The sequence below is a fragment of the Phoxinus phoxinus genome (genome assembly GCF_949152265.1).
Source record: "Phoxinus phoxinus genome assembly, chromosome: 3".
In the NCBI taxonomy this organism is placed as follows: Eukaryota; Metazoa; Chordata; class Actinopteri; order Cypriniformes; family Leuciscidae; genus Phoxinus; species Phoxinus phoxinus.
In genome coordinates, this window is record NC_136878.1 from 18,632,870 (window position 1) to 18,644,901 (window position 12,032).

At 36.5% G+C, this 12,032-nt stretch overlaps 1 protein-coding gene across 2 annotated transcripts; it reads left to right on the forward strand.

Moving 5' to 3' along the window:
• The first annotated feature begins 1,245 nt into the window (after nt 1-1,245).
• Nucleotides 1,246-10,807, forward strand: LOC306995903 (sterile alpha motif domain-containing protein 3-like). Of its 2 annotated transcripts, none has more exons than XM_079607874.1 (9): nt 1,246-1,423; nt 3,277-3,487; nt 4,006-4,167; nt 4,442-4,529; nt 4,643-4,807; nt 5,486-5,689; nt 5,903-6,074; nt 6,185-6,264; nt 7,289-10,807. In XM_079607874.1, exons 1-9 carry the CDS (start codon nt 1,315-1,317, stop codon nt 7,583-7,585), a joined length of 1,488 nt encoding a protein of 495 aa, XP_079464000.1. In that variant the 5' UTR covers nt 1,246-1,314; the 3' UTR covers nt 7,586-10,807. The 2 variants fall into 2 exon arrangements, with proteins under 2 accessions (XP_079464000.1, XP_079464001.1); XM_079607875.1 differs by lacking the exon at nt 1,246-1,423 and adding an exon at nt 1,758-2,296.
• The last annotated feature ends 1,225 nt before the right edge of the window (nt 10,808-12,032 follow it).

Here is a 12,032-nt window from a genome sequence, read left to right on the forward strand (position 1 = left end):
GCGGAAGAGGTGTAACGGCTGACCCCCACCCCAAGCTGTACCTGTGCGCCCCTTTGAGAACCACTGATTTAGGGTATGAGGTAATTCTGTACTCAGCTGTGGCCACGGTTGCAGATATTTGTGAACTTTCTCGATTTGCTTTCATATGCAGTTTGGGTCACACCATGAGCAAATATTATTTTTTTCATCTGTAATGTGGATGAATGTGACAGCTGTTGCTAGGCACATTTTTATATATTTTCAGCAACACTATGTAGGTGTTTCAAGTCTTGTCAACACACTGGTGACCTTCTCCATCAACATTCTTATTCTCTGGTGTCACAGAAACTGTTGCCGGGCAACAGAGGAACAGTGTGCCTCTCTAAACAATGCTGGACTTGATCCAGTCCCCCAAATCCGGGCTGACTCTTGCACTGCCCGATGAAAATGAAACCTTTTGCTGCCCACCCCCCATTCAACCTCTGAAAAAGAGGAAGAGAGAGGGCTTCCTGCTCCGGAGCAGTGAAAGTCTCATTTGTGTCCCCTCAGGTACACACAGAAAAATAGGGGTACTGTTTCTGTACCTTTAAGTAGATTTGCCACGAAAGTACCATGTGAGGTACAGAAAATGGTCCTTAAGGGGACAAATGTGAACCTTTGTTTTAATTTAAAGGTACAAAATCAGTTCTGACAGCAAAGGGTACATAAATGTACTTTTAACAAGCTTAAGGTACAGGCAAATTATGCAGCAAATCAGAGATCACAAAATATTAATTTAAATAGAGAGTTGTGTTTATTTAAGTAAAAAGGTTACTGGGAAGTTTCCTTACAATTATTTACCAGTATGGCCTATATAATTCATTAATAACTTTCAGCTAGTCATTACTTTGCATTGTTTTTATGCAAATTATAACGGGATAGATTTAAAATACCATATCAATCATAATATGGTCTATTCAACTACCAAGAATATAATCCATTTCACACACTGGTAAACTCCCTGTAAATTACCTGTAAACAGGACATACAAAAATACTGGTAAATTAGTTCTGGCAATCTTGTGTGAATCTTGAGCATATTTACAAAAACAATTAAACGTGTCGTTTACTGGTATTATTTTTTGAAAGGGGATTATCAATCTCGCATCATTGTTTTTTGAAATAACACCGTTTCTATAGCAACCGGGCTTTTTTAACGGCAGCTGCGATGACGCGATTACTTTACCAATCAGCAATTGGCTCTTCTATTGAGAAGGCGCGAAATCAAGTCGCCATAAATGCGAGTTGCATTTCTCTCATGCACCAGTAGTCATAGGAGTGCGTGAAATGAGTGAAAATGTCGGTTAATTGTCCATTTTTGTCGAGTTTGTCCACGGATGAACTACTTCAAAAAACAATTGAAGCTGGAATACAGATCAACGAAGAAGAGGCAAGGAAATTCAGGGGTAAGTAACCATATTTTCCATAATTTTTCTGGTCATGCTCACTGTTAACGTAACGTTACAACATTTACAAGCAAATTAGCTAACGTTAACTACACTAAGTCAGCCTATGGCTTGTTGGGTTACATAGTTCTTTTGTTGATTTAACGTTACTCATGTAAGTCGCGTAATATATTTCCACTTGTCATCGCCATTTATTTATTTTACGTTATTTAAGCAAAAGCCCCTGCAGTCTTGGGCAGTGCAATCCATTTTCCCGCTCGCGCTGTGCCGTGGAATGACCTCACAGGACGAGGAAATCCTGAAATCTCAAACTGCTCAAATTAAATACCATTTGTCAATTCAGCAACAACATCTGACATGACCTGTCCCGTAGATGTTGTTTCTTATGTTCAAACCGCGTTAAAAACAATTTTTCAGTCTAGACCAGCCAATGCGCATGTGCAATCTTCACACAGAACGCGTTTTTCGATTCTCGCACCTTTTCAACAGTTTTTCTATAATAATAATAATAATAATTTGTTACATCTATGCAATCACGGCACTAGGTCGAGGTTTATGAACGTTAAGATCGCGTCGTTTAGACAAAGCAGCATTCTGTGTGAACGGCCCATTACGAGCACTAACGTTATTTCAAGGTACGTCACGCCATTTCGTCCCGCGTGACGTCCCGTCATTTGGAGCAGCCATCTTGACGGAATAGAAAATGCTAAACCGCGGGTGATACTACAGCTCGTCGCAAAATATTCCTATCATGCCCGAGCGATGCTGTGCAGTTGGATGCGATCAGATACGTGATCATACAAAAGGAATATCTTTGTACCGTATCCCAAAAGAAATAAAACGGAGAAACAAGTGGTTGGTGGCAATAAACAGGTGATTTTGTTTTGTGTTTTCCCCTGTAAACTCAGTTTAAAAATTATTACAGCTAACGTTACTATAATTTGGTGATAAAAATACGTTACATTGACCACCCTTTGCGGTGATGATTGAAAAATCCTTCCCCGCTGGCGTCCAAATAAAAGAGTTGCTGACCCATCCGGACTCGTGATACCGATAGCCTTCTAACGTTAAGCTTTTGTATGCTTTTAATGAAGCTCCGGTGTAACTTTGCGTGATGGGAAGTGAATAATGTTAGCTATAAATGTCACCGAACTCAATGTCAGGAAGTTTTTCTACACATTTAATGCCTGTAAAAAGAACTTGTGGTGCTTCATATGGATCTATGATTCCTAATTTCTTTATCTTCCTCTTGTATCTTTTTGTGATGCTAATATGTGCGATGACACATATTAATGTGCGATGACATGACGTGAAGTTAGCTGACGGCCGCTGTGCTAATAATAGTGGTGAGGGAAAAAATAGATTCTGTTCAATATCGAGATATTTTGCGCACGCAATTATATCAATACTGTAGTGCAAAGTAGTGCAATATTTAGGCTAATTATAAAATAATTATACTAATAATATTAGTAGCTGACGGATGTATTCCATCAAAATGGCGGACACGCGGCTAGGGGTCACGTGACTGGGAGATCCCTATAGCAACCAGAGTTTCAGTGGCAGCACCAGTGAATGATTAGATAACTTCATTAGTCATGGATGGGTATTTAATTGGACTTAACGTTAACTTACTTGCCCTATTTTGCACTTTGTCCCATTCATAAATAATATAAGTGCACCGTATTTGGTTTAACTCAGTTTAGCAGTTCAGTTCACATTTGAGTTAAAGTTAAGCTAGACCTCCATTTTCTGTCGATTCTTGTTTTCCACACATTTGCACGCAAGTTATTTAAGTCTCTGTGTGTTTTACAGTTATTAGTCTATTTAACTGTTGTAATTTTGCGTTTGTTCAGAAAATGACGTGGATGGAGAAACAGTGGACTGTGGACTCACCGAAGCCATGGTTGGCTACCTGTTTGATGGTTCCTTCAAAAAGCAACTAAAATTTCAACAATTTGTACGCCAATACAAGGAGACTGAGACCACTGTTGTATTAGAGCCGGTACCAGTCGAAGTTGCTCAGTCTTCGGAAGAACTCCAGCCTCATCCATTCACTGATCCAAGGTAAGGGCAGCATTATGAGGGTCCCGATTTGGTAAATGTATTCAACAAGATAAATTTGTAACTGTTTAACAAGAGTTTTTTTTTTAATGACATCATCGCCCTTATTTCTTCTCATTCTTTTGAAGTGTGTAGCTCATTTTTGGGATATTTTTACCTCAATTTTTACACATGGCACCTTTAACAAAATAAATATCTTAATAGAAAAAAATTAATTCTTAGTTTCTGCATGTGCTAATTTTTATTTGGTAAAATCTAATATTCTTACTGTTTGAGTTTTATTAAAATTAACAATTGGACATCCAGCATCATGCATTTAGATCATGATAACCACAGATAAAACCATCGCCTACAGCACCTCACTATCATGGCAACATGTTACTTTATGGTTTCTATGGTATTTATGAAAACTGCGTGAGAACATGGTGTGGTGTGGCTTGTCGGACATAGCAACAGTAACTAAAGGGGCAGGTCTTTGCGAACGGTCAATTGGTAACTGATGTATTGATGTTGTATTGCAGTGTTGAAGCAGCTCACAGGAGACTACCCCTTGTTACTGTCATTCCAACCTTTCCCAAAGATGTGCAGGCGAGACTTGACACCAAGGAACCGTGTCACACAATTCCAAAAGTACGCAACAAAATAATCAGAACGTTGTATGAAATGATGGCAGAATACACCCTGTAAGTATATCAATTATTACCACATCTGCTAATACAACTATACTACTTAAAGGGTTAGTTCACCCAAAAATTTAAATTTTGTCAGTTATTACTCACCCTCATGTTGTTCCAACTCCGTAAGACTTTCCTTCATCTTCGGAAGACAAATTAAGAAATTAATTACTGACGAGTTTTCATTTTTGAGTTTTCAACCCTTTAAGATCAATTCACAATCTATGTAGACCATTAGACATAACCAAAAGATTGATTTAGTTTTTTTCTGCCTTTGTGCTAGGTATCCAACTAATGCAGAGTATATTCAAGTTGCCAAGGCACTGATTGTGAAATACCCTTTCCTGAGAGATAAGGAGGGAAATGGCTATGTAAGTTGCATTGTTTTTAAGTCATTGATTGATATGTTTACACAATCCTCAATATATTGTTACTTAATCTTAACTTGCTGGAATATGTCAAAAAATCATGTGTTTTTTACTAGCACACCTGGCACATGTCCCTAAAGAGGAAATTTAAAGCAGAACGTGCACCACTTGTCAGCGACAGCGAAGTCAGAAAGCTGAAAGAGAAGTTTGGCCATTCAAAACAGCCCAGATCCACCAGTGCATCTACAAGTTTGTGTCGAAAGTCAGCTAGTGTAGCATATGTAAGCCCACTGCCATATACATACATACACATATATATATATATTAGGGCTGGGTGATATGGCTAAAAAAAATGATCACGATAATATTTTATATCAGTCGATATCGATAATTATCACAATAAATGTCAAATCTTTATTTCTTTCAAGTTTAAAGGCAGATTTTCTCCTAAGTAAAAGTTGTAGAAACCAGAGCGTTAATTATGGTTTTAAACTACTCTTCATTGTCAGAACATATCATGACAAACACTTATCGTTTTATAGCTTGTTGGACATGGCAACAGTAACTAAAGGGGGCGGGTCTTTGCGAACAGTCAATTTGGAGACAATGAACATATAACCGTTGTGCCGTGATGCTTATATTTATCACGCAGTAAAAATGGAAAACGTAAGCGTAGCCCATGCCTGTAATGTATATCAGAAATGTGTTTAAAAATCATATCACCGTTATTGAGAAATTATATCGTGATACATATTGATATTGAATTATTGTCCAGCCCTAACTTCACTCTTTCACTGACTGAACATTAGGTCTCCTTGTTCATGCAATGTTCATTTATATTTTATTTATCTAAAAAACCTTGTTGTTTAATGAGTGTGCAAACTTTTTGCATGTATCTGTCTCTGTCATGATCATCTGTCACAGTCTAAGAATTATTTGTTTCTGTTGTTCTGACAAAGGAAACTTGTGTTGGGGAAGATTTAACATCTGTTGAGGCCCATGTGAACGTGCTAAAAAATGAGTATCGGAAGACGCATCCAGATATATTGACTGTCAAAGACCGCATGGCACGAACATTCTCCTGGAGACGCCGGGAAATCATGGCAGGAATGTCTGTGGAGGATGTACTCACAAAATATCCATTCTTAAGAATGCCTGCTGGAGTGAGTATAGTGAAAACACCTGAATGTTACATGGGAGCAATATATTATAATTTTGGAAATTGTGAAATTGAAGACATATCTCGACTTCTGTCTCTGAAAACAAGGAAAATAAAAAATTCTGAAAATATCTTCTAAAAGCTACAGTACAGAAACCTAATGCTTTCAGTCATAAGAATGAAAAATGTTAATCATGTGTTCATGTATATTCTACAGTTTTTTGATGAGATTGAGCGAATACATCCTTCACCAAGCAGCTTCTGTCATCGATTTAGAGAGGGTTTTGCCAGTGTTCTGCCTAATGTGCTGAAACTAGCCAAGACCAAATCCCCCCTAGCAAAACACTACACCGAAGCAAGACAAGATGCCCTGGCTGACGATATACCAGGTAGAGACAGTCAACTTGCTAGTGAACCTCACAATAATATCTGTAATTTACTTTGCCACATTCCAAAATATTTTTGATTGTGAATGTAGGATATTTTTCCAATATTGCAGGAATTGATTTGAGGGCTGGGCTTATACTCTTGCCATCCATCTTCAGAGAAAAGATTGAACACTACATTACTGTGAGAGAGGTAGGCTTCTGAATTAGCCTTTCAAATTTGCCGGTCTGAGTGCAAAGCGGTGCCCGCACCTCTGACTGATCTCCTTGTCCGTTTCAGCTGGTTTTAGTCACCGTTAGCTGGCTCTGAACGAAAACGCGTTGTGGAAATGAGTGCTTTTTGTCCCTCTCTGCTATTATAGTTTTTAAATATGGCGGAACGACATGGAAGCCTCCTTGGACTTAACCGTTCAATGTAAATAAAGAAGATATTCTAAAGCTTACAAAGATAACTACGATCATTGGCAGAGGTCATTTGACACGAATGAGGACATATTTATGAATAAAGACATTGATTTTGACTAATAAAATACTTAAACTGCACATTGTACCTTTTAAATACAATTACAAAATATGAATAATAATATCACTAAAATTATATAGGTCTAATAACAGTCTAGTTCACAAACACACCACAAATGTGCAGTGGCAATTTACTCACACCACAAATCTGCCATCTGCGAAAATCAAAAGCAGCTTAAAAAAAATTGTTTAACAAGAAATATTATATTTTTTTCACTGTCATTAATGTAAGTCCACAAGATAAATAGTAAGCCAGTAAATTAAGATCCGAACCACTAGGATATATCCATCGTCTCTGAGAGAACGTGCCGTTAATACAGCGACAGATACTGAAAGCTCAGTCTGTTTCTGCTTTAAATTTTAGGAAGTGAAATGTTCAATACAATTTCCAAATAAATCCACCTTATGATTAACTGTAAAATGTAATCTTGTTTAAATATTTTCATGTAACATTTTATTCTGCTGTATTTTAGCCCATTTGTTACAAATCTTAAAATAGGCTAATGGTTTAGAAGACAACTCGTATAATGTGAACTTTACACATTAACCTTCTAATTGCTTTTGCAGTTTTGCACTGTATGTAGCTGTACTGTGCCATGAAAGAGGCCGTAACAAAACTATGACAAGTGCTTACAATAAAAATGCCAATAAACTAATTTACTTGTTTATTTGAAAATCTGTTTTCTTTTATGTAGGGAGACCCTACTTCACCCTTTCCAACCATACAGCTGATGGATAAAGACTGGAAAACGGCGATCATTGGAAGAGGGCTTAGTGTGGTGAATGTAGACGGAATGGATGTGTGCCAGTGCACCAGCCTTGATGAAGCCTTCATAACAGCCTTCTGTATGTATTTCATTTTCAACATTGCTTATCCTCCACCCTTGAAAAACACACTGACTTTCCTTCAGAGGCGCATTGTCAACATCGTGGAAGAGGGAGACAAGCCACTGCCAGTAACTTTACTCCGTATGATCAACCTTTTGTATTAGCTCCTCATCATGCCTCAACTGTACCATTGCCCAAAGTGCACTCGAAAGACATTCACTCTTGTGAAGTTAATCCAACATGTTGGAATTGTACATGCCCATAAACCAAATTTTAATATCACTTGTAGTATAGATCACTGCCAATCAACTTTTTCAAGATTCCACTCTTTTAGGAAACATGTGTACAGGAAGCACAGATGCCTTTTTAGACAATCTGATAACACAAATGACTGTCCCATTGAAGCAGTACAGCAACACAGCTTAAACCTGGATCAGCAAACTTCTGAGACTGAACCAAATTCTTCTAATCCTCAAGTAGTTGTGCCACTTTTAGATAAACAATTAGAAGATTTCCGAGATAATCTGTTTGGATTCATTCTTAAATGCAGAGAGAAAAACCTTCTACATTTGTCAGTCCAACAAGACATTGCAGATGATGTCAAATTTCTCTTTACTTTTTTCAAAGAAAACTATGATTCTTTTATTTCTTATCATCTCGAAAATAGTGGTTTTGATATTTCAAAGTGCCCTGAACTTCAGCAGGTTTTGCACTCACCAGATTTATTTGATAAAGCTTTTGAGGTGGTTCGTTCTCCGCATATGATTAAAGAACACTGTAAGGCCAAGATGGACTACACAGAGCCTGTACACTACACACTGAGAGGCCCTTCAGGGCACAAAATAGGAGCCTATTCTTATGTTCCCATCTCTGAAGTTTTAAAAAAATACTGTTCCCATGAAGATGTCTGGAATCAAATACTGTCTGAAAATAACAAGGTTCAAGATGAACTGTTTCTGGTGGACTATAAAGATGGACTTTATTTTAAGGAACATTTGTTTTTTAAAGAACATCCAGATGCTTTAAGACTTCATTTGTATGAAGATGAATTGGAAATAGTTAACCCTTTAGGTTCTAAGAGAATGAAGTACAAGTTGTGTGCATTTTACTACACTGTTGGAAATGTAGGTGGAAAGTATCGATCTCATCTTAAGCATATTCACTTGGCTCTGCTGGTTCGTCATTCACATTTGAAAGAGTTTGGTATGGACGTCATATTAAAACCATTGATGGATGACCTAGAACGGCTTTCAACTGAAGGCTTCACTGTTAGTGTCTGTGGAACAGAACACAAAGTTTATGCTGCTTTAGCAACGGTTTCTGCTGACAATCTGTCATCCCATATGATTGGTGGCTTCCGCATGTGTTTTAACTCCGGTCGAATTTGTCGCTATTGTATGGCAACACATTCAGAAATTAATCAACAATTCCAGGAAGATAGTTTTGTTCTGAGAACGACTGAAGTCCACGAATATCATCTCCAGTGTGTCCAGCATAACAAAGAAAATGTTGCTTTGTATGGTGTACGTGGAACTTGTTCATTTGATGCGCTAGGTTATTTTGATGTGACCAAGTCTTTGCCCCCAGACATCATGCATGATTTGTTGGAGGGAGTTTTTCCACTGACATTGAAGCATGTTATTTGCGAAGCTCATAAACAAAAGCATATAACTATAACTGAGCTAAATGAAGAGCTTAAAAAATTCTCTTTTGGTCAGAATGACAAGGCCAATAAGCCTGTTCTGTTGTCTGAACGACTTCAAACTTCAGGGATCATAGGAACAGCTACTCAGAAATGGTGTCTTTTTAGGTTGTTGCCATTTATAATGGGCCATCGTGTTCCTCCTGGTAGCAGATATTGGCACGTGTTCTTATTATGTAAAGAGATTGCAGATATTGTCATGGCAGCTAAATTGAGGAAAGATGAACTAGCAAATCTAGAAGTACTTGTACACGCATTCCTTTCAGAGATGACAGAAGTATTTGGAAATGTTTTAACCCCTAAATGTCACTATCTTATACATTATCCCAGATTAATGTTAATGTATGGTCCACTTCGTTCTCATTGGTGTATGAGATTCGAAGGAAAACATCAATATTTCAAGAATCTGACTTCTAATTGTCGAAGTTTTGTAAATATAACAATGACGCTGAGCAATCGTCACCAGTTCAAACAATGCTGGGAACATTCATCAGTCAATATCTTGGGTGATTGTGAAAAGGTGCCTGGTAGAAGTATCTGCACACCTTTATTGTCTCTACCCATTGATCTCCAGACTGCTCTAAGAGAAAGTGGCAACTTCAGGGAGGTAGAATTTGATGGCAAAATAATGCAACGTGTCTCTCAACTGACTGCAGACAGTATTAAGTATACTGTTAGTGATGTGTTGACATTAGACCTTTTACATGTTGAAAGAATTCCTGTTTTTGGTCAGATCAAGTACATTCTTAACATTGATGACACGTGGGTGCTTTGCAGTAAAATCTTGCTTCCATTGTCCTTTGACTCACATTTTCATGCATATCGTGTTAGAGTAGACAGTGACTGGATTTTGCTCAAACCTGGAGATGAGTGTGACCACACATCACTTGACACATACACAGTTGATGATCATCTGTATGTTGGATTAAGACATTTTGTTTAAATGCTTGCAGATTTTTGGCAAGGTCAGATGAATGGAATTCTTACACAAGTAATAAAGAATTGTTGCCCTCCTTTACAACTGTCATTAAAGTAATGACAATGACCATTTACTCACCCTCATGTAGCTCCAAACCTGTATGAATACTTTTTTCAATTGAACACAGAAAATATTTTGAATATTGGCAACCAGACAGCTGATGGTAGCCATTGACTTCCATATGAGAAAAAAATACTTTAGAATTGAATGGCTACCATCAACTGTTTGGTTACCAACATTCTTCAAAATATCTTGTTAAACAGATAAAATAATTATATAGGTTTGGAACAACATGAGGTTGAGTAAATGTTTAATGTCCAAAATAAAAGTTGACACTGATAATTAGCTATGGTATTAAAGTAAGAAGGAAGAAAAAAAATCAGCAAAAGCTTGAGTATCTGATGTGTTAAAATGCTTGAGAGTTTAATAAGTAAAACTGATTAATGAACTGCTCATTGAGCCCGATGCTTTCAGTTTTGTTTTTAAGATCTGAAGGAATAGAAACACATCAAACATGTTAATTTTAAATGTTTTTTGGTTGTTTTATACAGAATATCCAGTATATGAGTTCATATTTTAGTTGCTAATGTTTTGTATTTTATACTCTTACTAGAATTGTTACATTTTAGTTTAAACACTTGTAAAACATGTACTGCCTATGTGTTTAGCACTTAAACTGATCAATTAATTATTCATAAGCATGATGCTTCCAGTTTTATCCTAAAGTTCTGAAGGAATTTATTGGGTACAGAATATCCAGTATTTTAGTTATAATTGACTTGTGACCATATGAATTGAGAATTAAGATATGAATTGAGAATTAAGAATGTTTTGTTATATACTCAGAATTGTGATTAAAATATTGTGAAACATGCATTGCCTCTGTTTTGTATTTAAAACTGGTTAACAAAATGCCCATAAAGCATGGTGCTTCTGAAGGAATTAAATCGCACCATGCACTTTCTTTTCTTTCTCAGAAGTACAGTTTTTAACTGTAATTTTAAACTACCAGGACATAATGGTACATTTCTAACACTAGGGGTACATAAATGTTCTTTTAGAGGTACAAACAAGAAGGTACAAAAATGTACCAAGGTTCAGAGGTACATTTCTAACACTAGGGGTACATAAATGTTCTTTTAGAGGTACAAACAAGAAGGTACAAAAATGTACCAAGGTTCAGAGGTACATTTCTGTACCCTGCTAGGGTACAGCTGGGGCGACAAAGCATTTGTACTTTTCTAGGTACATTCCTGTACCTTGATTTTTCTGTGTGTATGTGCTAATGGGGCTCTCTGACATTAGAGCCCTCCTGTACAGTAGCTGCAAGGATCTTCCGAGAATGGACAGATTTTGAGATATATATTTTAGTCAGATAATCAGATAATACTTTACAATAAGGCTTAATAATTAATAAGGATTTTTCCTCAAAATGTATTCATCTACATGAATGTTTCTACATATATGAATACACTATTGTTAAAAAGTTTGGGGTTGGTAATTTTTTTAAATTATGTTTTGGAAAGTCTGTTATGCTCATCAATGCTGCATTTATTTAATAAAAAAATATATAATAAAAACAGTAATACTGTAAAATATTACAATTGAAAATATTTTATAAAATATAAAATATTTTAAATTGTAATATTTTACAGTATAATGTATAATGCAATTTATCTGTTTGATGGCAAAGCTGAATTTTCATTAGCCGTTACTCCAGTCTTCAGTGTCACACGATCCTTTCGAAATCATTCTAATATGCTGATTTGCTGCTCAAGAAATATTTCTTATTATTACCAATGTTGAAACAGTTGTGTTGGATTTTTACGAAAAACCATGATACATTTTTTTTGGTAATATTACAAATGTCTTGACTGTCTCCTTTGATCAATTCAATGCATTCTTGATGAATGAAAGTATTAATTTCTTT

Excerpts from the sequence above, each read along its gene's own strand:
- LOC306995903 (XM_079607874.1), top strand. The coding sequence starts at position 1,315 with ATGTCGGTTAATTGTCCATTTTTGTCGAGTTTGTCCACGGATGAACTA. Across the intron at positions 1,424-3,276 it reads AGAGGCAAGGAAATTCAGGG|AAAATGACGTGGATGGAGAA; the intron begins GTAAGTAACCAT and ends GCGTTTGTTCAG. Across the intron at positions 5,690-5,902 it reads TCTTAAGAATGCCTGCTGGA|TTTTTTGATGAGATTGAGCG; the intron begins GTGAGTATAGTG and ends TATATTCTACAG.